General features: G+C 34.8%; 6 protein-coding genes across 7 annotated transcripts; 5 read left to right on the plus strand and 1 right to left on the minus strand.

Annotated features, from left to right (window-relative positions):
* Nucleotides 1-42: 42 nt before the first annotated feature.
* LOC103313775 (protein phosphatase inhibitor 2) lies at nucleotides 43-1243 on the plus strand. The gene is made up of 2 exons (XM_008197908.2): nucleotides 43-284; nucleotides 377-1243. Exons 1-2 carry the CDS (start codon nucleotides 196-198, stop codon nucleotides 801-803), a joined length of 516 nt encoding a protein of 171 aa, XP_008196130.1. The 5' UTR covers nucleotides 43-195; the 3' UTR covers nucleotides 804-1243.
* Nucleotides 1244-2677: 1434 nt separating this feature from the next.
* Nucleotides 2678-4845, plus strand: LOC658811 (uncharacterized protein). The gene is made up of 4 exons (XM_008197897.3): nucleotides 2678-3082; nucleotides 3129-3289; nucleotides 3335-3994; nucleotides 4040-4845. The coding sequence occupies exons 1-4, from the start codon at nucleotides 2929-2931 to the stop codon at nucleotides 4799-4801; spliced, it is 1737 nt and encodes a 578-aa protein (XP_008196119.2). The 5' UTR covers nucleotides 2678-2928; the 3' UTR covers nucleotides 4802-4845.
* Nucleotides 4846-4866: 21 nt separating this feature from the next.
* On the plus strand, nucleotides 4867-8747 carry Gnptab (N-acetylglucosamine-1-phosphate transferase subunits alpha and beta). Its single transcript, XM_008197856.3, has 5 exons — nucleotides 4867-4995; nucleotides 5040-5395; nucleotides 6925-7641; nucleotides 7688-7996; nucleotides 8464-8747. The coding sequence occupies exons 1-5, from the start codon at nucleotides 4909-4911 to the stop codon at nucleotides 8744-8746; spliced, it is 1752 nt and encodes a 583-aa protein (XP_008196078.2). The 5' UTR covers nucleotides 4867-4908; the 3' UTR covers nucleotide 8747.
* Nucleotides 8748-9025: 278 nt separating this feature from the next.
* LOC658681 (homeobox protein PKNOX2) lies at nucleotides 9026-20237 on the plus strand. Of its 2 annotated transcripts, none has more exons than XM_008197896.3 (6): nucleotides 9026-9380; nucleotides 13069-13390; nucleotides 13443-13590; nucleotides 13630-13763; nucleotides 16390-16951; nucleotides 19094-20237. In XM_008197896.3, the coding sequence occupies exons 2-6, from the start codon at nucleotides 13079-13081 to the stop codon at nucleotides 19258-19260; spliced, it is 1323 nt and encodes a 440-aa protein (XP_008196118.2). In that variant the 5' UTR covers nucleotides 9026-9380; nucleotides 13069-13078; the 3' UTR covers nucleotides 19261-20237. The 2 variants fall into 2 exon arrangements, with proteins under 2 accessions (XP_008196118.2, XP_970138.2); XM_965045.4 differs by having other exon boundaries at nucleotides 13639-13763.
* Nucleotides 20238-21139: 902 nt separating this feature from the next.
* Fibp (fibp) lies at nucleotides 21140-22655 on the plus strand. The gene is made up of 4 exons (XM_964973.5): nucleotides 21140-21313; nucleotides 21360-22011; nucleotides 22060-22311; nucleotides 22358-22655. Exons 1-4 carry the CDS (start codon nucleotides 21229-21231, stop codon nucleotides 22431-22433), a joined length of 1065 nt encoding a protein of 354 aa, XP_970066.1. The 5' UTR covers nucleotides 21140-21228; the 3' UTR covers nucleotides 22434-22655.
* Nucleotides 22656-23147: 492 nt separating this feature from the next.
* On the minus strand, nucleotides 23148-24707 carry LOC103313774 (histone-lysine N-methyltransferase eggless). Its single transcript, XM_008197895.3, has 3 exons — nucleotides 24235-24707; nucleotides 23567-24187; nucleotides 23148-23462 (listed from the first exon to the last, which is right to left on the minus strand). The coding sequence occupies exons 1-3, from the start codon at nucleotides 24407-24409 to the stop codon at nucleotides 23344-23346; spliced, it is 915 nt and encodes a 304-aa protein (XP_008196117.1). The 5' UTR covers nucleotides 24410-24707; the 3' UTR covers nucleotides 23148-23343.
* Nucleotides 24708-25092: the final 385 nt, after the last annotated feature.

The following is a 25092-nucleotide window of genomic DNA, read 5'->3' on the forward strand; positions in this document are numbered from 1 at the left end:
AAGTCACAACAATTTTTTTTTCAAATTTATCACAAACCGACACACTTTAACAATTCTAATTATCGTCAATCAACACGAAATAATCAAATTCGGTAAATGAGTGCTAAAAACAGTCCCGGGGACGCGTCGTATTGATTTAACCGGAATGTCATTGCCGTAATTGTAGCCACAAGATGTCAAAATTCGGTAGTAACAATGGCAGATAAATTACAAAAAAAGCCTTCAAAGGGCATATTAAAAAATTCGAGCAGTTTCGACAAGCAAGAAGCACACGCAGCCCCACGGTACGCCCCCTTAGACCCCCCAAAAGCCCCCAAATTAAAAAACTGGAACCACCCGAATTGTTTGGTTAGGTGACTAATCGCCCCATTTTCAGGAAATCCATAAAGGAGACAACATGGGACGAAATGAATATAATGGCAACGCTCCACCCGCCCGATAAGGACTACGGCCACATGAAAATCGACGAACCCAAGACCCCATACAACTATTTAAACCCGGACAAAGTTGATGGTCTAAATCTCTCAGAACTTGAGGAGAAGATCAAGTCGGGGGCCGCTCTACCGCCTAAGGCCCTGCTAGAGCAGGACGAATCCTCGGACGAAGACGAGGACTTGACCCCCGAGGAAAAAGCGAAAAAACGAGAATTTGAACATAAGCGTAAGAAACACTATAATGAGTTTTATGCGGTGAAATTGGCGCGGAAATTGCTCGAGGAGGAGGAGGATGACGATACGTCGCCGACCAGTTCACCAAAACACAAAGCGCACGAACAGAGCTGTTCAAAAAATTCTCCAAATTAAAGTTTTGTAATTAAGAGTATTTATTGAGTTTTTTCTTGCGGTTTTTTAGACGGAATACGAAATTATGCCATACATCAAATTATTCCGTCTATTTTATTGCTGATTTGAGCTCAATTGGCTGTGGTAATGTTTTGCTGACTAGGTGAAATGTTCGCTTTTTTGCTGATTCAGTCGAGGGGTTTACCCCAACTGCTGGCATTTTTACGGTGTCAGGCGTAATTTTTACCTTTATACACATAGGTTTTCCATTATTTAATAATGAATATTTATTTCTTTTAATGTTACGTTACGATGTGAGAAGTTGTAATTAATCCCATTACAATAAAGTAAATAAATAAATGTGGATAGACAGTAAAGAGGCGGAATACAATTTATCCAATAATAAATGTTTAAATGAAAACTTCTAATGTGTAAAATTCTCAATAAAACGTAAAGAGACACTCCCTTGTTTCATTTCACGTACTTTTCCGCTCATCACTCCCAATTTGCAACAATTGCGTAATTATTAACGAATTTACAAAAAAAGCCCACATGTCCAGTACACCCAATCAAACTTTTAGAAAAAAAATACAAATTAATTAGCAAAAAATTTCACTACAAAATAAAAACTTTTTTATTCCTGACCCCAACTCAATCACAAATTGTTCAATTAATTATTATTTAAGTCAAACCATTTGTGTTTCCACTCATTAAAAAAAAAACACTACGTCCGGTACCTTGATTAGAGATAACCTGACATATTACCAGTGTGAGGAAATTTTATGGGATGGCCATGAGGCCACCCACAATCGATCAGCCGACTCGTCGTAGCGCTCTCGCGATGTTCATATTTATCGATGAAATGGTCCGCTACAGCGTGTGCATTGGCGTAGTTTACTTGGGGTTTATACAATTAATGTTACCGGTCGCTTACAAAAATCTAATTAAAACATAAATATTATTGTTTTATTATAATTACGGAGTACCCAAGAAAAATTGTGGCAATAAAATAGTCGCTAATTTATTAAGACTGCGATATATTTGTTGAGATTATTTTCTGAACCAATTTTAAAATAGTCGCTAATATCAGCTTCTGCTTGGCTAGTTCAAACCCTGACAAGGCACCTAATTTGACATAATCGTTAAAAAATAACTTCATCATTTCCTCAATCTTACATGGACACCAATGAAGATGTTTAAACGTGGTGTGGTTGAAAACATTTCAAGGGCTAAAAATGGTAAATAATTGAAAAAATATTAATGTCACACCAAAGAATACTTTGAAATGAATTACAATTTTGCAATCTAGTTCTACTGGGTCACTTTTATGCTTTTTAAATAACCACATGAGATAAAAATGTTCTTTTGACTTTTTAGATATTATTAAAATTAACAGAGAGTTAGGGCGGTTAAAAGTAAAGGTATAATATTAATAGACAAGTGACATTAATTATTTTGTAATTATTTACAAATTACGATTTTTATCTCTCGAAATGTTATCAAAGGCGATGAACACGCTTCAGAGGGAAATACACCTCAGGCGCATTTTGCAGTAATTTTAAATTGCAATAACTTGGTGAGTCTTGCAGATAACGAAATGATTCTTGCACCAAAAATTTATTTCAAGTATTAGCTTTATTTCGTCTCAATTATGTGGAAGTCTATCTTTTAAATTAAAAAACTTTCTCGCATCTCGAAAATTTCACTACACAATTATGCAACGTTACAAGAAAATGTAATTTTCTTTGGTTTCCCCTTATCAAAACTCAATCTTGTTAAACTACGTATAAATCTGCATTTATTGAAAATTTGTTTGCAAAAAAAACGGAGTTTCTAGCTTTATCCAGAAGGAAGATATGAGTATGTAAACGCAAAATGTGTCCAATTTCAGGTGTTTGCAAATTTTTAGCTAAAACGTCTTTTCAGCCCCTTCGCGAGGGTTGAAACAAAAAATTCTTTGTCTAAACATTTTTTAATACTCTTTCCTAACTTATATCAACAATGCAAGCTGTTCCACAACATTTCGATTTAAAGGTTTATCTGACTGCAAGCGCGCGCCCATGCACTAACCTTCGCCCATAAAATTTCCTCACACTGCATATTACATAACCCTACTTTTTTAACCTCACTTTTTGTGGTTGAAAAAATGGGCAAATCGTGGGCCGAACTGGGCGTGAAACTCCACAAAGAAGTACAAAATGCTGTTAAAACTCTCAATTTCCCCACAATGACCCCAATTCAAGCGGCCGCAATTCCCCAATTATTAAACAAAAAGGATGTAGTGGCTGAAGCTGTGACAGGTACTTTAAATTTTAAGCCCACAAAGCACACAAAACTGGTTTCCAGGATCGGGGAAAACCCTAGCCTTCCTCATCCCTCTACTCCAAATACTCAAACAACGCGACAAATGGAAAAAAGCCGAAATTGGGGCCGTAATTATCTCACCGACACGTGAATTAGCCACTCAGATTAAGCAAGTTTTGAACCAATTGCTTGAATCGATATCGGTGAGTGAACCGTAGGGGAAATCCCGATTTTACGTATTTTTCCAGGGGATAACTTCGCTACTGTTAGTTGGGGGCAATTCAGTCGACGAGGATTTAAACAACTTAAAATGCAACGGTGGCAATATCATTATTTGTACCCCTGGTCGTTTTGAAGACTTACTTTCGCGCAAAAGTGATTTTAATTTAACCCTGGCCTTAAAAAATCTGGAAATATTAATACTGGATGAAGCTGACCGGCTTCTCGACTACGGTTTTCGCAAGTCTCTGGACGTGATCCTGAGTTATTTACCGAAACAGAGACGTACCGGTCTTTTCTCAGCCACTCAGACCAAACAATTGCAAGATTTGATCAGGGCCGGGCTCCGAAATCCCGTTCTGGTGAGCGTCAGTGTCAAGGCCGAACACAGCACGCCCGAAAAATTAGAAAATTATTACGTGGTTGCGAATAATAATAATAAATTAGCCGCACTTTTCGCATTTTTGCAAAGTCGGGACGTGCAAAAGGCGATGCTGTTTTTGCCGACTTGTGCCGTCGTTGATTTTTGGTCGGAAACGTTTCCGTGTGTTTTCAACGATTTGCCCGTTTTGGCAATTCATGGGAAAATGAAAGAAAAGCGCAAAAAAATCATAGAGAGGTTTAAAAATTCACCCAAGGGATTATTGCTCTGTACCGATGTTTTAGCACGAGGAATTGACATTCCGGAGGTAATTAATAATTACATGAGTGATTTAGGCTAATTTTTCGTTTAGGTTGATTGGGTCCTTCAGTGGGATCCCCCGGCCAGTGCTAGTGCTTTCGTGCATCGAGTTGGCCGGACTGCACGTCAAGGACGTCAAGGTTCGTCGTTACTTTTCCTCCTAGATACGGAAGAATCCTACGTTCCGTTTATCGAAAAAAATCAAAGAGTTAAACTAGACCCACTTTCCGATGTTTCGGACACAAAAACGTGTGAAAATTTGCGAAACATTTTACAAAATTTGCAAAAAACGGACCGCGATTTAATGGAAAAAGCCAAACGGGCGTTCGTTTCGCACGTCAGAGCCTACTCGAAACACGAATGTTCGTTGTTATTACGAATCAAAGAGTTTCCTTTCGGCCAAGTGGCCACAAGTTACGGTTTACTCCAATTACCGAAAATGCCCGAACTGAAAAAATACGATTCGGTCGGATTCGAACCACTGGAAATCGACCTCAACACAATCCCCTACAAAGACAAACAACGGGAAAAAGCAAGGCTTCAAAAACTTGAGATTTATCAAAACACTGGTTCCTGGCCGGGGAAACCCAAAATTGTGAAAAAACCAAGCGAGCCGTGGTCGTTAACCAAACAAAAGAAAAACGAAAAGAAGGAGAAACGACTGAAACGAAAACGAGCGAAAGAAAAAAAGAGGAAAAGTGGGCTAAGTGAAGAGGATTTGGCCGAATTGGCACAAGATGTCGCCCTGATAAAAAAATGCAAGAAGAGGAAAATCTCGGAAAATGAGCTTGATAAGAGTTTCGGACTGGCGTAGAACGAGGTTATGTAACGTGATAAAAATAAAGCTATTTTGGTGGTTTTGCTAGTTTTAATATCCCGCGCAATCGCAATGAAAATACGCACCCCCGAACCCCCAAAGACATGATTGTGTTCCATTTGAACCGCAGGTTCAAGCCCTACTGTCTGGGGGCCCTTGTTTTGTACATTTTCCTGGTCTATTTTTTCGAGGTTAGGTGCTCCAAATCGGGCCAATTATCACGTAAATGTTTCAGGTTTTTCACCTGTTTGGCACGTGTCCCCCTCACGACCCCATCGACGTGGTGTACACGTGGGTGAACGGTTCCGACCCACGGTTTGTGGAAAACTTAAAATACTACGTGAGGAAATGCGATTCGTGGATTGATTTCTCCCGATATGATGACAAAAACGAGCTTTTGTTCTCTCTGAGGTCACTGGAGAAGTACGCACCGTGGGTTCGCCACGTTTTTATCGTTACCAATGGGCAAATACCATCATGGTTGAATCTGGATTATGAGGGGGTTAGTTTGGTCACCCATGAGGAGATTTTCGAAGATAAATTCAATGTCCCGAGTTTTTCTAGTCCTGCCATCGAAATGCACCTGCATAGGTAGGTACAGACGCCCAAAAAGAAAATGATGCGTTCATAAATCATCAGAGATCGTAAACTAGTTTTGAATGGTGTTCACATTTCGTTTATCGTTCTTTGAAATGTTTAGGATTTTTTTGTTGGGATTGGTTAGTTTAATAATTTGTTATTTTCTTCGCAAATTTAATTTATTATTTGGCTGATACAAAATATACTAAAATTTGCCGAATAACAAACACGGTATAACACGGATTCTTATTTCATTTAGATTAAATTATCATTGCAAAATAATAAAAAATTTGAAGATTAATAAAATTTTTACTACAGTATTCTGGGAGTGCTATGTATTATATTTCTTAAAGTTTTTGTTGCAAAGTAAAATAACGTGATAATTAAAAAACAGTTTTATTTATTAATTAACTTTTGCCGCATTTTTTTACCGTAAAAATAATTAACAAAAACTATCAATTATTATTATTAGTGTAGTATTTTCGTTAAAGGTTTAGACCACGAAAAAATTTTAAATCAAAATAATTATTTCTAAAAATAATAATAAAAATAAATAAATAAATTTATTATAAAATAAATAATAATCAAAAATTTTATCGTCTTTATACGTAATTTATTTCTTAACGATAATAAACTTATTGTGCATAAAACAAGATAAAACAAAAATGTAGTAATCCAATTGTATTTCATATTTCAAGAAAAGACGTCTATTCTTGTAATCGTTTCAATTATTAATCGCACTATAGATTTTATTACCATTTTTGTTTATTAAATGTTTAAAAAAATTGGTATAACCAGAATAAAAGTTACCAATGAACGTTAGGGTAACTCATTTATAGAAATATCCTGATTAAAATTTTGACCACAAAAGATAACTAAAGACCAAAATTTTCCACTTTTTCTTCAAACTGACAAATATTTAGTAATTTTCTTAGGACAAATGAAAAACATAAACATTTTAAAGTTGGTCGCGACCTTTCGAAGCTTTAAGATGTCAAAAAAATCGTTGGTTTGTTTGCAAATTTAATTTATTACTCAGTTAATGCAGAATAAGTTTAAGGGTCAGTTTATAGAAAGCTTTGTTAAAATTTAATTCGTTGTTAAAAGTTAACAATGAGAATGGACCAATCACATTTGTTCACTTTGGTCACGTGATCATTTAATCACGCATTTAAATGCGAATTAAATTAACGACGGTCCTAAGAATCGGTTTACAGAGCATTTTAACTGGTATCAAATTTTAATTCGAGATTAACTTGACATTTGTCAATGTATTCGAATCAGTTTAATTCGGAATTAAGTTTTAACTTCGCTTTCTGTAAAGTATTAATGTTCTATTATAACAAACAGACATAAGAATTCTTATTTTATATTATTTAGAATACCATTCCCAATTAATAAATTATTTAAGTATAGTTATATAAGTTGTTTATTTGGCATTCGTTTATGAACGCGTCATTTTCTTTTTGAGCAGCTGTACAATTACACTGATCCAGTCAATCCTGCCAACTTAATTTCAGAATTTGAAAAAATTGTTTCAGAATTCCTGGCCTTTCGAAACGGTTTATTTACTTCAATGACGATATTTTTCTACATGCGCCCCTTTTCCCCGACGATTTTTACTCCCAAAGTCGCGGTTTTCTCATTTATTTATCCACGTTATTGCCCCCTTGTTCACCCGAATGCTCCTGGCTGTTCGTAGCCGATGGTCATTGCGATAATGTTTGTAACAATCCCAACTGTCAACTGGATGGGGGCGACTGTGACACGAACCCGAAGACATCACACGGAGATGTTATTATAGACGACTACGATTTGGAAAATATCACATATTCGGCGCAAAATTTCAGCCAAAATTTGGCCCAAATCGAAAAAATTAACATCTCGCAACTCATCCAACAACACAACCGAAAAATCCTCCTGCTGGATAAGTTAAAACGCCACAAAACACGCAAAAAATCCGTCAAAATTGTTGATCCATACACCGCGTCACTCCAGCACACGAATCGAATTCTGAACGATTTTTACGGTTTTTCCGTACGAAAAGTCCCAGCACACGCACCTATAATGATCGATAGGGACATAATGAACGAAATGCAGCGAAAATTCGAAAAACACTTCGCTAAAACGGCCAGAAACCGGCTCAGAAGTGTGGACGACGTCCAGTTTGCATTCTCCTACTATTACTACATAATACACGAGAAAATAATCGCGGATATTGATCAAATTTTTGATAATTTTGATACGGACTTGTCCGGGTACGAAATATTAAATAATTGAGCGAAAAATCAAGAATTGTTTCAGAATGTGGTCGCAAAGTGAAATTCGGGCCGCCATGACAAAACTGTACGATCTTCCACTAAATGATGAAGCTTTTCAACATTTTGCTTCCATTTTAATGAATTGTTCCAACTCGGATTTCATTGTTACGAAAAGTTTTGTGCAAAAATGCCCAACGTTGGCGCAAATTTTGCAAACACAATTCGCCACACAACACAGATTTAAATTCGAGTTGATTAAAGACTCCGACAAGAGATTCGTCACTTTTAAGATGCTAAACTCGAATTTGACTCAAGTTATCAACCAGCTGGACGATGTCCTGAGAAATGAAAGGTTTGTGTGGTCGGTTTTTTTTTTTTTTGTTGGTAACATTTTAATAAGCCTTTTCTTTAATAGATTCTAATGGTACATTATTATACCAATTTTATAAGACGTTCTATTGTGGCACGAATGGTTTTAGAGCACGACGAAGTAGTGCTCCAATAGAATGAGTGCCACAATTAAATCTTATAAAACGAGTGGAATATACTATTTTTTCTACTTTCTATTTTTATTGTTTGTTTTTATTTAGTTTAACTTATCAAAATATGTTCAAACTATTTCCTCTTAATTTTGTTAGTTATTTTTCATGGCAACGTGTTTTAAATTAAAATGTTTCAACAAAAACAGTTTTTAATAACACTTATGCGAAAACGCTTAAAGTTCTCCGGTGTCTAGGTATGCATGCAACTCGCATACGCTCGTTGCATAACGACAGCTTTAAGCTTGTCTTTTCACATTATAATTTGACTTTTTTGCAGGAAATTTGTGTGTCTCAACGACAATCTGGACCACTCTCAAACGACAAACAATGAAATAATTAAAAGACTGATGTTTGATTTTTACACGTCCTTATTTCCAGTTCCTAGCAAATTTGAGTTGCCTCAAAAGTACAAAAACAGATTTTCCTACATCGAAGACTACAATTTAATGATGGGGAAGAAACACGAGAAGTTTCTTCTGGCTTGTGTTTTACTACTCGTGATATTGTTGGTTTTATTTGGTAAAAAATTGTGTAAAATAATAAAAATTTTTGTCTTGTAAAGTAGTTTTTTCTTATGCGCATGCGTTTGTAAAAATCAAGACTTGAGGCTAAATTTATTAAGAAACGCGTTAACCCAACAAATAAAAAACAAAATAAATGGGAAAAAAATTAATTAGGGTTTGGCGCCCGAATTTGAACTGTTTAGCGTGTAATTACTGCGTTGGGCGTGTTTTAGTCCGATCAATCACAGACGTACGTCCCTATGCCCCTCTCTGTCGTTCGTCGTTTATGAGGAAGGCGGAGCAAGTGGGACGTGCGTCGTTGCTTGAAAATTAAAGGCGTAGCCATTTTGATTTTGACGAATATTGACATACGTCTTGCGAGTCTAGACAGAAAGTCATTTGTTACAGGCAAAGTGACATGTAAACACTTGATTTTCGTTGAAAAACACCGGAAGACTCACATGTGATAGTTTAGTAACGTTGACCGATATTTTGCGCGTTTGTTTCGGCGGTTATCTGTGATTTGTTGGTGAAAATTCGTGTGTGTGTGTTGTTTTTTTTGGTGCGCGATCAAGTTAACCTTGCTGGCTTTCGGAACCGGGTGTCTTTGATGATGGTGTTTTTGTGTACTCGAAACGGTTCTTGATGGGGGACCACTTTGAGGAATTCGCTGTTTTTTAAACGGAATTATGTAAGATTTTTTTCGTTTTTTTTTTTAAACGTCACGAGGTTAACCCGTCTGGTTAGCACTTGGATTGTAATCAGTGTAAATTGATATGCCCTTCCATATTTTCTGTTTCATTTAACACGTCGGACGGTTTAGGTTAGGTTGTGTGTAAACAGTTTCGATTTTTTCCTAATTAAACTTGAAACGCGTCTGTTTGTACATATTTAGCGACAAGTTGAAAATAAAAAAAACATCCCTAAATTAATGACCATTAAAAGCACGATTTTTGATCACGTGACGCCGTTCGGGGTTTCCCCCCCTCTCGAATTTTTAATGCAGAATTCGTAGTGAAACATATTTCAAACAAGGGTGGATTCAAATAACATATAAGCAGCCATAAACATTTTAAGCATGCACCAACTTAAAAATATAAAGAAAACAGACTGGTGCAAAGGGACGTGGAAAACAGAGACGGAATATTGGCGTCGGGATGTCTTTTCTTTTTTTCGGTTTGTTTTCTTTTCTGACATAATGGTTACGTTTTGAATATGAGGTGGAAATCCACAGAATCGTGCCAAAAATTAAACGAAATGGGCTGAAACGTCAAACAGTTCATAATAAAAGTAAATCTAGTATTATTACTAGCTTATGTTTAATGTTTAAATAGAATTTTATGGTTTATTAGCAAATCAAATTTCTTAGTTATTGCATCAAATATATTATTATTATTTTAACGTTTCTTTCCGATTCCGGTTTGTTCTAAATACCGGGTGACTATCACAAAAATCAGTTTCCGAGTCACACAGTATATTAAATACTTATATGCAATGTTTTGGGTTTTATTGTTATAAAACCCATTATGTGTAATACGAATAATTGTCCAATTTTTTTATTTGTTTGTGAAATTTTCTCTTTCCTCGTGAGTCGATTAATTTACATGATCTTTTATTTAAAAAAATTTTATAATTTGGGCATTAATGATAATAATCTTTGATAATAAAACATAACATTTTTTATAATTGCGACTGTCTTGTTTTTTCTTGTTTACCTTCACTTTGTTTCACTTTTTTATTAGTTGCTTCGATTACGAAAACAATAATTATTGAATTTAGATTTTTATCATTTGGTTAAATCACGTTTTAATAGTAGACAAATACCTAAAACACTGATTTTCGTGATTAAAGGTCGATAAAAATTTATAAAGGAACAAAATGTCATTACAAAAAAATAAAAATACCAAACACCACAAAATGTATTGATTTGTTATTAAACATTGTTTATTAGAGATCAGAAATCTTAATTAAGGACAGATTTTTCATTTATTTTGACGATGTTTTTCGTGTGTGTTTACCAAATAATTCATTGTGTTTCATTTATTTTTTATTACTTGGCTCTGTTATCAAACAATTATTTGCAATTTTATCATTTGGTTTAATATTGTTTTAAATAAACGAGTACGTAAAAAATTTATAAATCATTTACTTATTTATTTTTTAAATAAATACCCATTCTTCCTGAAGACTCGCACAATTATCTGAACTTACAGAGTGTCTCAAAATTGGCAAATTCCGAGTTCAGAGCGTTCAGAATCACTTCAGTACTTCAAATGCAGAAAGAAAATGACGATTCGGGGCTTCCCCACAAAAATACAATGGTTTGAAGGTGCACTTCATGTGTATAAACTGTTACAAAACTATAAAAACACCAACGTCGCATTTTTTTAAACATATAAATAATTGATAAAATAGTATTAGGGGTTAGATCTCTGACTGAAAGTGTAAATTACATTACCTATTTTTTTTTTTTTTTTGAAGTGCATGAGTAATTTATGACAGCTAATACTTTTGTATTGGGTTTTCTTGAAATGCAGGCTAAAAAATTTAGTGCTTATTGTTATTTATGGTGCAGATGAGTGTGGACTAGAGAAGAATAATATAAAACAATTCCTCGAGAAAATAGCTTTATTATGGAAATCATTGTATTTTTTAATGAAAAGGCAAATTACAAAAATTCAAAATTTTTTAACTCCAAAGTAAGGCTATAGTTATTAAGAGTTGTCGTTATGCAACGAGCGTATGCGAGAACTTCAAGCATTTCAGTATGAGTGTTATTTTTTTTAGATAGATAACAATAAACACTTATGTCCGGATGACATCGTTTTTATTGCAAATAACTTTTAATTCGAGATTAACTTGACGTTTGCCGATGCATTTTAAATGGCAACTTAATTCGAATTAGTTTAATTCGAAATTAAATTTTAATTTCGCTTTCTGTAAACAGAGCCTTAAACTTTTGTCAGCATTTGAAGAAAGCGCTGTTTAACGAATAATCTTAAGACAAATGTATCTTTGAGGGGAATCTCCGATTTTTTTTTCTATATGTGGACTACGGAAGTAACTACAATGCTCTGAACTCGGAATTCGCCAATTTTGAGACACCCTGTAGATTTCTTTATTTCATGTTAAAAATTATTTACTAAAAATTTATTAAAAAAATTCAGCATTTCCATTATGTATTGTTTAAAAAAATGCAGAAAAACAGTGTATTTTCGTGAGAGTTGTTAAAAATTCTTAAAACATTTCACATTTGATTTGTGGAATTTTTTCAACCAGCCTTACAAAAAGGCTAAAAATGTATTTATGATTGGAACACTTGCAGAAAGGTAATAAAATTAATTGAAACCGGAATTTTTTATTTGTTATTAAAAAATACGAAGTCACTAGTTGATACAGGCTGAGTCAATAGTGGGTTATTCCTGTATTTTTTTAATATGCAACCAATAATTCTAATTCCAGCTGACCAAATCGGTAATCGTTAAAAAATTTCAAAATTAATCCACGATTACATTGTTCTGGGTATATTGTCAAGTTTGTCTTGACAGTTTCGCTAAATTTCTTTGTAGCTTATTATTATTTAAAAGATAAAAAACCAAGGTTGATTCAATTAATGTTTTTAAAAACTAAACGAATTGTCCAAGTGGTAAGTGCAATTAGTATTTTTGGTTGCATCTAAGGACTATTGACTAACCCTGTAATTCATAACATCGCCATGGAAAAAAAAGTAACATAACTGATTGATTTTGAGCTAATTATAAATGTATTATAAAAGCATTCTAGCTCATTGTTGGCTGTGTAGTGTACTGACAACACTGATATCCAACATACATTTTCAATGTTAGATAAACAGAACAGTGAAAAATCGCGAAAATCAAAGTTTTAATAAATTTTTGTAAATTTTTTGCCCCGGAATGAAGTCGTGAATTTTTGTTTGGTTGTCGAATGTGCACCAGTGGAAATGGGAGGCACTGTTGCGTGCAATGCAGTGTCGCGTTAGAAAGAGACGTCGTGAGCGTCGCGACGTCGTAAGACAAAGCGCGTGCATAAGATTTCTCAACGACAGGAAAAAGGACGGCTTTAGGGGTCATTATGTACAAGTGTCACCGAGGGACAGATTCCGTAGTACAATAATTGTGTTTCTCCCGCCCCAGAACGGAATGAATTAAACATATCGAACGTAGCGAACCACTGACGTATAGAACGAGTGTATAAGGTCACAAATCGTCGGCGATGCTCCACCATCCCGACGTTCTTTTATTAATTTTAACCAAATATTGCCAGAGCAGCTGTTTTTTACTGGCCGCACATTTAAGAACTCTCTCTTGTTCTTCTCTACTATCTTTCTCAAAGCATCGATTAATCGATTAATCTCTTAGGTAAGATGAAATGGAGTGTGGAGTCCAGAGCGCAATGATCAGCGTGCCACCTGGTGGCGATTCCGTTCCTCAAAGTCTAGCCACGTCGGTTTTTCCCCCGTCTGATTCCGACCAAGCGCAATTCGAGGCCGACAAAAGGGCCGTCTATAAACATCCGCTATTTCCACTTTTGGCGCTACTTTTCGAAAGATGCGAACTGGCCACTCAATCCTCGGATCCCCAATCCAGCGATGCCTTCAATTTGGACATTCAAGCCTTCGTACAGCATCAGGAACGCGACCGCAAACCCTTTCTAGCCAACGAACCCGAAATTGACGGATTGGTATAACAAATAACCACAACAACTATTTTTTTATTGTCATTGTTTTTATCAGATGATTAAGGCAATACAAGTGTTACGGATACATTTATTGGAACTGGAAAAAGTCCAGGAATTGTGCAAGGATTTCTGTAATCGCTACATCACCTGTCTTAAAGGCAAAATGCAATCGGAGAATCTTTTACGCTCGGATTATCCTCAAGGTGAGCCAAGATGAACGTTGTATTTTAGCTAGGAATTAGACGTTTTAGGAGCTGCTGGATTAATGAATAACCTTGAAAATAACAATAATAACAGCATGATGTCGCACGGAAATTCGGAAAGTGGATCGGCCTCCAACAGTCCGGTGCAATATTCGATCAGCCCGCCTCAACCGGTAATAATAATATACAGGTGGTTCGTCTAAACCCCACATTGGGAGTTCTAGTAGCGATATTGTTTATTAACTTTCTTATTTTAAATAGAAAGCTCGCCCTTCAGTGCGTTTTTGTATTAGACTCAATATTAATTATTACATTAAAGTTATTCTAAGGAAGTTTTCATCAGCTCTGCTTACACCTAAGTTTAACAGTTTTCGAGGTATTTAAGGTTTTGTGAAAATTTTAAAAAATCGGAAACTCTCCTAGTGTTAGAAATTTCGAAATTGTATTTGTAAAATTCAAAGAGAAAGTCTATATCTGTCCTTCAGTACTTCCAAAATTTTATGGTTAATTTTATGCACAACTTCAAGTACCCATAGCACAATTTTTTTTCAAATTAAATTCTTGGGAATTTTTTTTTCTTTAAAATTTGCCATATCTTGTTCATCAATACAGATTTAGCAGAAATGTAACTTAAAATGCATATAGTGACGAATTCAAAATTTTTCTATCCGCTCTTCAGATGCTCTAAAAATTTGATTTCTTAAAGTCTCCGCAAACTCCACCCCGACAACTGTATAAATTATAATAAATTATAAACTAATTATTATTGGTTATAATCATAATTATTATAATTGATCTATGTTTAATCCACTAGTCTTCAAAAAACTTCGTTTTTTACATAAGTTTTCACTTCCATGCCATTTCTTTACCATTTATCTTTATTTTTAACAATATTTGCTGCTTGGGTTTTTTCCTATTTCATATTTCTTTGTAAATTTCGTACACTCCGTTTATTTTTTTATTTATTTATTTTTTTTTCGTTTAATGTTAACACACGATTTTTTAATTTTATTTGCCATAACGCTGTATAAAAATTACAGAATGAAAGAATATAATGTGCTAACTAATGCTAATAAAGATCAATGCAGAATTTAAAAATCGGGACATTTTATTTGAAAAAAAAAAGTTGAGTTTTTAAAGTTCTGCAAACTTAATCTTAACATTTGGAGTTTGCTATTGGTTATAACACAGGTTATAATTATAGTTATTATAAATGATCTGGTATTTTAATGCTTCCGTCTGCAAAAAACTTTTTTTTTCACAGAAATTTTCACTTCCATGCCATTTCTTCACCATTTATCTTTATTTTTAACAATATTTGCTGCTTGGGTTTTTTCCCATTTCACATATCTTTGTAAATTTCGTACACTCCGTTTATTTGTTTTTTTTTTCTTTTAATGTTAACAAACGTTTTTTTAATTTTATTTGCCATAATAACGCTGTATAAAAATTAAAGAATGAAAGAATATAATGTGCTAACTAATGTTGATAAAGATCAATGCAGAATTAAAAAATCGGGGCATTTCATTTGAAAAAAAAGTTTTGAGTTCCCAAAGTTCTGCAAACTTAATCTTAAATATTTGGAGTTTGCTATTGGTTATAACTCAGGTTATAATTACAGTTATTATAAATGATCTGGTTTTTTTTAATGCTTCCGTCTGCAAAAAAATTCTTTTTTCACAGAAGTTTTCACTTCCATACCATTTCTTCACCATTTATCTTTAATTTTAAAAATATTTGCTGCTTGAGTTTTTTTCCCATTTCACATTTCTTTGTAAATTTCGTACACTCCGTTTATTTTGTTTTTTTTCTTTTCATGTTAACATACGTTTTCTTAATTTTATGTGCCATAATAACGCTGTATAAAAATTAAAGGATGGAAGAATATAATGTGCTAACTAATGTTAATAAAGATCGATGCAGAATTTAAAAATCGGAACATTTCATTTAAAAAAAAAGGTATGAGTTTGTAAAGTTCTGCAAACTTAATCTTAAACATTTGGAGTTTGCTATTGGTTATAACACAGGTTATAATTATATTTATTATAAATGTTTTGGTATTTTTAATGCTGCCGTCTTCAAAAAACTTTTTTTTCACAGAAGTTTTCACTTCCATCCCATTTCTTCACCATTTATCTTTATTTTTATCAATATTTGCTGCTTGGGTTTTTTCCTATTTCACATTCCTTTGTAAATTTCGTAGTCCGTTTATTTTGTTTTTTTTTTCTTTTCATGTTAACATACGTTTTCTTAATTTTATGTGCCATAATAACTTTGTATAAAAATTAAAGGATGGAAGAATATAATGTGCTAACTAATGTTAATAATAAAGATCGATGCAGAAAATTCATTTGAAAAAAAAAAGTTATGAGTTTTTAAAGTTCTGCAAACTTAATCCTAAACATTTGCTATTTTTTTTAGAAATCTAAAAACGCCAAAAGAAAGATATAGGTTTTCGCTTTTAAATGAGCCAAATAAGATTTCAAAGTTTTTAAAAATATCAAATTTACCGATTTTTTTATTTGAAAGGTGCAAATAAAAAATTAAAAGCAAAAGAACTACCCTAAATTAACTCCAGTAATTTAAAAACGCATTAATAAAGGTGGCCTATTTCCATTTAAAATAAGGAAGTTGACAGCGATATAACCGGACGTGTCGCCATCTTGAAAATATTTTCATGGAGGAGAAGTGACGACTTAACAGATTATCATAGTACAGAAATTTTCTAATGTGGAATTTGGACGAAACAGCGTATATAATAAAATAACCGATCGCGTTTTTATTTATTTATACAATTAGGTGGTTTCGGGTGTGGTCGACCGCCAAATAGACCCCTACATCCCGCCATACACGGGCCCCGCGCCCCCGCAGCCCCCTTGCGACAGCCTAGTGGTCCACGGTTCCACGCCACTGTCCCAAATCGGGGCTAGTATTTGTTCAGTCCCACCTAGCGAAAGTTCGGGGCCCCTTTCGCCGGCCCCCACAACCCCCGGAGGATCGGCCGACGACTGCGATAGCGATTTTACAAGTCGCGGGGGACGCAAACAAAAACGCGGGGTTTTACCCAAACACGCAACGAGTGTGATGCGATCATGGCTGTTCCAACATTTGGTGCATCCGTATCCGACCGAAGACGAGAAACGACACATTGCCGCACAAACGAATCTTACACTTTTGCAAGTCAATAATTGGTTTATTAACGCGAGGAGGAGGATCCTGCAGCCGATGTTGGACGCGAGCGCTCCGCAGGATAACAGCGCGGTCGGGGGTTCACCCACCAATAAGAAGAAGAAGAACCAGAATAATAATCGGAGGTTTTGGACGCAGGATTTCGCAAATATGCAGCCGCAAATCGATGGGGGTAAATAACACTAGTTTACTGTATAACTGTTGCCTCAGATTTTTGTATCAGCTCTAGTTTTTGAGGTATAGAGGTATCTCAAGTTAGCATTTCTTTTAAAAATTGGATGCTCATTTTAAAACAACCAACAAATTTCTTTTAGCAGCTATACTTTTTTTAACTTTTAATATAGCGATAGATTTAAGATTTTGTATACAATTTAAATCGACCATTCTGAGTTCAACTAACTTATTTTCAAAATGGCTGAATATATGGAACTACGAGCAATTGGCGCCAACTTTGAAATTTTAAATAGTAACCATTTTTTAAAAATATTTTTATTGCATTTTTGAATTCACCTTCCCAAATTAAGTAAAATTTACTCAAGTTGTTGGTACTTATTTGTCATACTTTTTGACGTATGTCAATTTTTTTTATACAAATTTTCATTTGCAGGGGTTCATTTAAAATATTACAGCTTGTGAACCCTTTACAACAAATAAGTAATTATTTTTGCATTTGATAGCCAAAGGTTCAAAGGGTTTTCTCAAGTCTTTAGGATTGTCAACTTCAAAATTGCAAGGCTACTATGATTTTTTGAAAATGATGATTAAAAAATTATTATAAAACAGTTTTTTCAAATGGAATGACCCTGGTTTCGCACTGACAATCAAAAGAACATCAATTTTTATGCAGACTTTTATTAACATCTTCTATATCTATCTCTTACAGTATTTGAAATAATCGCAAAAAACAGAATTTTGGCTCATTATTTTCATTTTTAATCAAGTAAACTTTTGAAAAATACAATAAAATTGTGCTATTAATTAAAAGAAATATCCTATTTGTTCTCCATTTTCATTCAAGAAGTTCAAAATTCGACGACAGACTGACTGAGTTACTTTACATAAAATTTTATGAAAAATTTTGATTTGCAGGGGTTTATTTAAAATATTATAGCTCGGGAACCATTTACAATAAGTGAATAATTCTTTTTGCATTTGATAGCTAAAGGTTCAAAGGGTCTTCTCAAGTCTTTAAGTTTGTCAACTGTCAAATTGTAAGGCTACTATGATTTTTCGAAAGTGACGATTAAAAAATGATTATAAAACAGTTTTTTTCAAGAGGAATGGTATTATTTTTTCAATGGCAATCAAAAGAACATCAATTTTTATGCAGACTTTTATTAACATCTTCTATATCTATCTCTTACAGTTTTTGAAATAATCGCAAAAAACTGAATTTTGGCTCATTATTTTTATTTTTAATCAAGTAAACTTTCAAAAAATACGATATTGTGCTATTAATTAACAGAAATGTCACATTTCTTCACCATTTTCATACAAAAAGTTCAAAATTCGATGGCAGACTGAGTTATTTTACATAATTCACTAAGTTATAAAAAACCATAATTAAATATTACTGTTTTACTGCTTATTCGATAATGAACCAGCTAGAAACTAAATAAAATATTGAAGTTTGCCAATAATTGTTGACCATTTTGCAAGGTCTATTGATTAACTATAAAAATTACGAAGTAAAACCGTTTTTTGTGATTTTTTTCAAAAACTGTAAGAGATAGGTATAGGACTTATTGATAAAAGTCACCATAAATATCGATATTCTTTCGATTGTCGTCAAGAAAATAGGGTCGTTCCATTTGAAAAAACTAAGTTATCGCAGTTTTTTGAAAATTATTTTGAAAAAATCATACTAGCCATGAATTTTGTCAGTTGATAATTTCGAAAATTCTAAAAAACTCTTCAAGCCATCGGCTATCAAATGCAAAAAAAAATCATTTATCGCAAAGGATTCAAGGAATGTGATATTTTAAATAAACCCTTGTAAAATTTTATCAAAAAAATTGACATATGTCAAAAACTATGACAGATAAGTACCAACAACTTGGTAGATGAATTCAAATATGCAATAAATTTGTTGTAGTTCTGGAAGCTGAGCCATTTTGAAAATAATTTAGTTTAACTCAGAATTAAATTAAATTAAAGCTCTAGTTATTATATTAGAAGCTAAAAAGTTCGTAATGTAGACCCTAAAAGAATCACCCTGTATAGAATACACTCTTAAATTTGCGGCAACAGGCAAAAGTGAAATTTTGTAAACTGGTGTAATTAATTGTTTTTGACGGATTTTGTGTTTTTTTAGGTATGTTGTCGAGTTCGGACGATGAGGGCGATTCGTACAGCAGTGACGGTGAGGAGGGGAGTCTCGTGATTGACTCGAACGCCCAGAACGAGATCAACCAAAACGGGCATTCGGTCGATCCTTTGAGCTACTCTAGCAGCCCAGATAATGCCCCGGAACGACCATAAAACACTTTGATTTCGAAAAAAATGCATTAATAAGGCTGAATTTTAATTAAATTGTTTTATCGAAACCTGTATACGTAATATATACCTCAATTTACGTTTTAAATGTATACGCATTTTTCAAGTTAATGCTCATTCCAGTATTATGTATAAAAGAAATATTGTAATTATACGGCCCTCTATATACTTGAAACATTTCTCTCTTCAATCTCTCTTTGTTTTCGTCGTTGTATAAATCGTTGTAAGATTCTCATCGTCGTACAGTATTAGAATTAAGATGTTGTTGATGCGACATTCGGAAAAAACACGAAAGTACATTCCAACCAAAATTGGTTTTTTTGGAACGTCGCATTCGTCAAAAGTATACTACTTGGAACTAATATACGTAATTATACAATAAATAGTCTAAGATATCCGAAATTTCCATCCAATTCATATTTAAAGCTATAGTACGTGTAATAACAAATCGAGGGCATTTCCTTTTCTTTTCAACTCATGTATACGTAAAGCAGTGTATATACGTTTTTATAGATGCTGTAGTGCGTGATTGATCACATCTTTGGATTAAATCCAAGCAATAAAATCCAGTGATGTGCCCCCATATCCGTGTTTATTATTTTGCTATGTCGGTCTGTGATAACTTAACGATTGCTCGAAAGTCATTACAAGAAGAAGCGTTTAGTAACGGCTTGATCCATGATAGATAAGTGAGCTTCTTGTGACTATATGTATACGCTAAATACTCATAGTTAAGGTAATTAAGAGAAACTAAATTAGGTCGAATAGGTAATAGAACTGTTTCTTTCAGTTCGCGAGACGCGTCCCAATTTTTCCTTTTTCTCTCTCTCTGTTTTTTTGTTGTTGATATTGTTGGAAAATTGTTTCGTTTAGGGGACGTCCTCCAGTATTTTTTATTGCAATATTTGTTAGTAAGCTACGTGTAACTTTGATTGTATCAAAATAAACACAAACTAAAACAACTCTCGTTTCATCACACACTCACCCCCAGGACACCTCTGCAGGTTCTCTTCTTCTTCCGGAAACGGACCTAGAACAGAAAAAAGTAAAGGAATAATTTAAAAATGAAAATGTTCCTGTCTGGAAAAAGAATAAAATAAAGGCAAAAACTTGCAAACATTTATTTTTTTCTAAATTGTGTAATATTAAGTTTCCCGCAACATCACAGAAGAACGATTTCAGCACTGACCACCAGAGGGCGCAACCACCGTGATTTTATTTAAGTTTTAATTGAATTTTAATCGCGAATTTCACGGACTTTAAAATATGCAATATTTAAAAAAATTATATCGTCTTAAAGGCATTCTATAATTCCAAAACTGTAAATGAAATCGAAATAAAAAAATCAACATGGCGGAAATGACGTCAGCACACCTGCGATGTGGAAGCTAAGCGTTTTTTGGGTAAATTAAATGAGAAATTGATGTAAAAAGCAAATTAATTACCCAATTTGCTCAAAATCAAATAAATTTGCAGCAGCCCTTCCATTTGAAGCACTTGCACAAAATCTCTGCACCCACTACAATAATTCACCGATAGCACAAAATTTCTTATCTGAGACACACCATAACGCGACTGTATCATTAATTAGAGGGTAAAACGCAACGTAATTAATTACAAACTCTTTTATTTAACACCACAATGAAACGCGTCTGAACTCCGACCACAATGGCTGCTGCAAAACAACTGACTGCGTCGAAGCATGGCGCACCATGATTACATCACAATTGTTGCATGGTCCCTTAAAAAACGTACAAAAAAAATACCATCAGTCGCTAAACCATGCGTAATATGTTAAAGTCACTTTATGTAAATAACCACACTTTATTGTCCGAAATATAAATATAAATACAGTTTTTAGCCCATTTGCCTGTTCGGTTTCTTGCGCAAAAAGAGCAGATGGCGCCACAATCGGCGATCAATTTTTGGCAAAAATGAGTTTAATTTAGCCCCATGGGCACCGAAATCGACGTTTTTATCAGTAATTACACGCTCGTGGACCCCGAGATTTATCAGTTATGGGTCGAGGGTCACACAGGTAACCTAACCTAACCTCAAACCTGGGGGCTAACTCTGGCTTCCAGCAAGCGAAGCTGTCTCGATTCTCAACCAGAGGGGCCTGGGACAGGTCACTGGTGCCTCTCTCGAGTTGATCGCAAGCGATGTTTTAGACCACTACCGTACTTACTCTCTTCTGGAAAAACTACTCAGTAACCCCAATAAATTACAGGAGCAATTGGCGTTCCAGATTGAGCCTCAGACTCGGCAATTATTGATCGAGAAATACTACGATTTTGACGATGTGGTCGTCCGGGAACTGATAGGGAAAAAATTGTCAAGTAAACACAGGAAGGATTTAGACGAAGTGGCCGAAAAGACAAGAGTACCCCTCAAGTCGTGTCGGCGCCAATTCGATAATGTCAAACGTATTTACAAAATGGTGGAAGATATGCCGGGCCCCGTTGTGCAAAACATACAAAATCACTTCTACTTGAGTGAACCTTTAGCCAAAAAATACGCGTGTATTGTCTTTCTTGCTTGTATTCGCTTTGAGACCAAACGGAAGCTCAACCACATTACATTCACGTGTTGGAAACGCTGCACTGAGGCAATCATGGACAACTGGACGAATAAATTAGCCGGGGTTGATAACTTTGATACAGAACTCGACAAAGACTTCTTCACTGAATTGAAAGACATCAAAATCATGTTTGAGAAGGAACGAGAACACAAACAGTAAGCCTCGCAAAGCGAATCACTAAATAATTATTTTATTGTTCATAGGTTGGTGTGCGTGTCCCTCAAGGCCACACTGTTGCACAAGTCTTACACCGACTTGGACGCAAATTTTAAAAACTACAATCGCGCACTTTTACAACCCGCCAGTAACATGCATAGGCCCAGAGACGTCAAAAACATGTTCCTCGAATTAAACTCACTCTCAGATTCTCTAAAACAAGCCAATTGGAGCGGACAAGAATTGGAAATTTTCCTCAACGGTTATACGCAATGTGGACTGGAAATTGACGTTATAAGGCAATTTTCGATTTTTTGCTCGCTCGAAACTCATTGCTTGTTGCAGGGACTCGGCCCCCATGAAGATACTTTGGGAGAAATACATGAAAGTCATTTCAGAATGTCTCCTAGCTATGTACTAATACTACTAATTTTATAGTATGTATGTCTTCATCTGTTTCGCAGATGCCACTTGTTAGAGTTTTATTAATATTTTGGGAGACCCTTTGTGCAATCACTCACTTCTCCCTTCCAAAATCAAAAAAAAATCAGATGTAAATTTGCGTCAGTCCCCAGTACTGAACACATTGTATACTATAAAAAAATGTAACTTTGTGGTTTAATAAACTTACATTTCTAATGTTGGTGACCTCTACAATAGCTTTTCACCAAAATCTGATCGCCGACCTCCAAATCAAACCCTTCACTCATTCCTTCCTTAGGAGCACTCTTTTGTCGTGCTCCAAAACCATTCGAGCCATAATAGAACGTCTTATAAACCTCTTATAATAATATACTATCGTGTTTGCAAACAAACTAAATAGTACTGCGAGCTTCTTATTTCGACAAGCTTGGGTTTAACCCATTTACCGAATTTGTTGGGAACGAAATATTGCCAGTCCTGTCTTGACTTTCGGGACTTTCCAGTACAAAAAGTTTTCTTCTGATTGAAAATATTTGGAGTACACATGTGTGCGGGGACTTACCGATATTGGCTGTTTGCGCACTATCTGAAAAAAAAATTGGTTATCCAAAAGGTCATTATTTTTTCCAACCGTTACCTTTTGCACTCCAAACAGCCACAGATTCCGCCACTATTTTTTTGCAAAAATTTATTTTTAGATAAGTGATAAGCATCAAATTTTGCGTTTTTATTAGCGAGAGTTAACTTATACCTACCTACAACCTACCAGTTAATTACATAAAGTACAGTTTTCGATTTTTCATAATCCAAAACTACTAAAGTCATTTTGAGTAAAATACATAAAAATCACTTCGTCTAACTATGTACATATCCAGTTAGATGTATTTACACGATATAGTAAAACTTAACTAGCTTTTGACTAGAATGTGGGGGGACCCCTTGTACAACCAATCAGTTTTTCCCTCTTTCCTGAACCAAACCAGCAATAAATTCGCGTCAATGTCTAGTATTAAACATTCAGTATACTCTGAAACATGAAACAATTCGTAAACAAAGAATTTCATAAATGAGGCCATTTTGATCTAGTAAAATAAAATCTCTACAGTTGGATAACCTGAAAACAGTTGATACCTTCGTCACTATCCGTCTTGACCCAAATCTGGTCCTCTCGCTTCCATTCAATCACATGTTCGTAGTGCCCATTTAAAAAATCCTGGACCATTTTACGATTTTGTATTGGTACCACTTCCCAGATTTTCTCACTAGTGTAATACCCAGGGTGTACCAACTTCGACTCGATATAATTCCACGCGCCGTTATCAAAAATCACTAAATACCGCGACCCATTCAATTGCGAAGGCAGTTCTGCCACTACACCCAATTGAAAATTCCGCCGTCCGTTTCGTTTAATTTCCCCCGTTGGTTTAATACCGCGCTGATGCGCCACGACACGACTGCCAACCGGTACTAACCCAAGGACGGGCTCGGGGTGCGCCAACGACAGGAAATCGCTCACAATGCGTTCCAGGCTTTGCAAACCAACCAAATACAACTGCGAGTTTTTGATTTCGACAAGTTTGGCTTTGACCCATTTGCCCCGTTTGTTGGGCACGAAGTACGTCATTCCAATTTCGATTTTCGGTACTTCCCAGTACAAGGTATCCATCGACGGCATCGACTCGATGCCTGAGTCGGTCTTTGGGGGTTTTTCGCTGCTGGCGTCGCTTGTTTCATGGTCAAAATCCTCGTTTTCTGTTGATTAAATTATTAGTTTGAACTGCACATGCGTGCGAACATACCGATGCCAGCGATTAAACTTTGAACTATTTTGAGCTTTTCCGCGCGTTTAGGGGTGTAATTGAAGCTGGTTTCGGGGCTCCAAAGCCACACTCGGTCACTAAGGGGGGCTGCCTGGCGTTCGAGAATCTCGGGCTGGCGCGCACAAATTGGTAAGTCCAAGTCCATGTCAGACATGGCCCACACAATAAATACACACGTTTTACACTTAAATTAGTTTATAAAAAAAACATTTTAAACGTTTAAGCAAAATGATTGACGTTTGATCCACGATTTTTATTGATTCGTTGCTAGGGAACCAGTAGATCGTCATTTGTTTGACTTGTACAACGTTGGATCCAAATCACCGATTTTCGTATTGAAAAATAAATAATACTGTCATAAACGTTGATAACAGATAACATTTTAATATTCTAGTCCTAAAAATAATAATGAAATTGATAAATATAATTTTCTGAAAGCAGTACACTAACTGGGAATTTTGGAATTAGAGATTGGTAGTTGCGACAATTTTTAATTAGGGAAGATACAATTAAATAAAAACACCTAATTAATGCGCCCAGACCCACTGTGCCCCTTAGTGTCTTTTTTAAGCCATGGTTAATCAGAAATAATTTCTTATTCAAATTGATAATTTGTTTAGCACCAGAGGTTGGCGACACTTACAACGATAATAACAATACGGAGGACTATGAGTTAGGAGACGAAACGGGATACAAATTCTGAACTTAAAAAAATAGTCTGATAGAGTAAAAATGAGAGCGCTTTAAATAAATTTAAATTTATTTGCACTCTTAATAGATTGAGAAAACTGATGACTACGATTTTCATAAGAAACGAGAAAAAATTATAAAAAAATT

This window comes from Tribolium castaneum, chromosome 8, assembly GCF_031307605.1.
Source record: "Tribolium castaneum strain GA2 chromosome 8, icTriCast1.1, whole genome shotgun sequence".
Taxonomy (NCBI): domain Eukaryota; kingdom Metazoa; phylum Arthropoda; class Insecta; order Coleoptera; family Tenebrionidae; genus Tribolium; species Tribolium castaneum.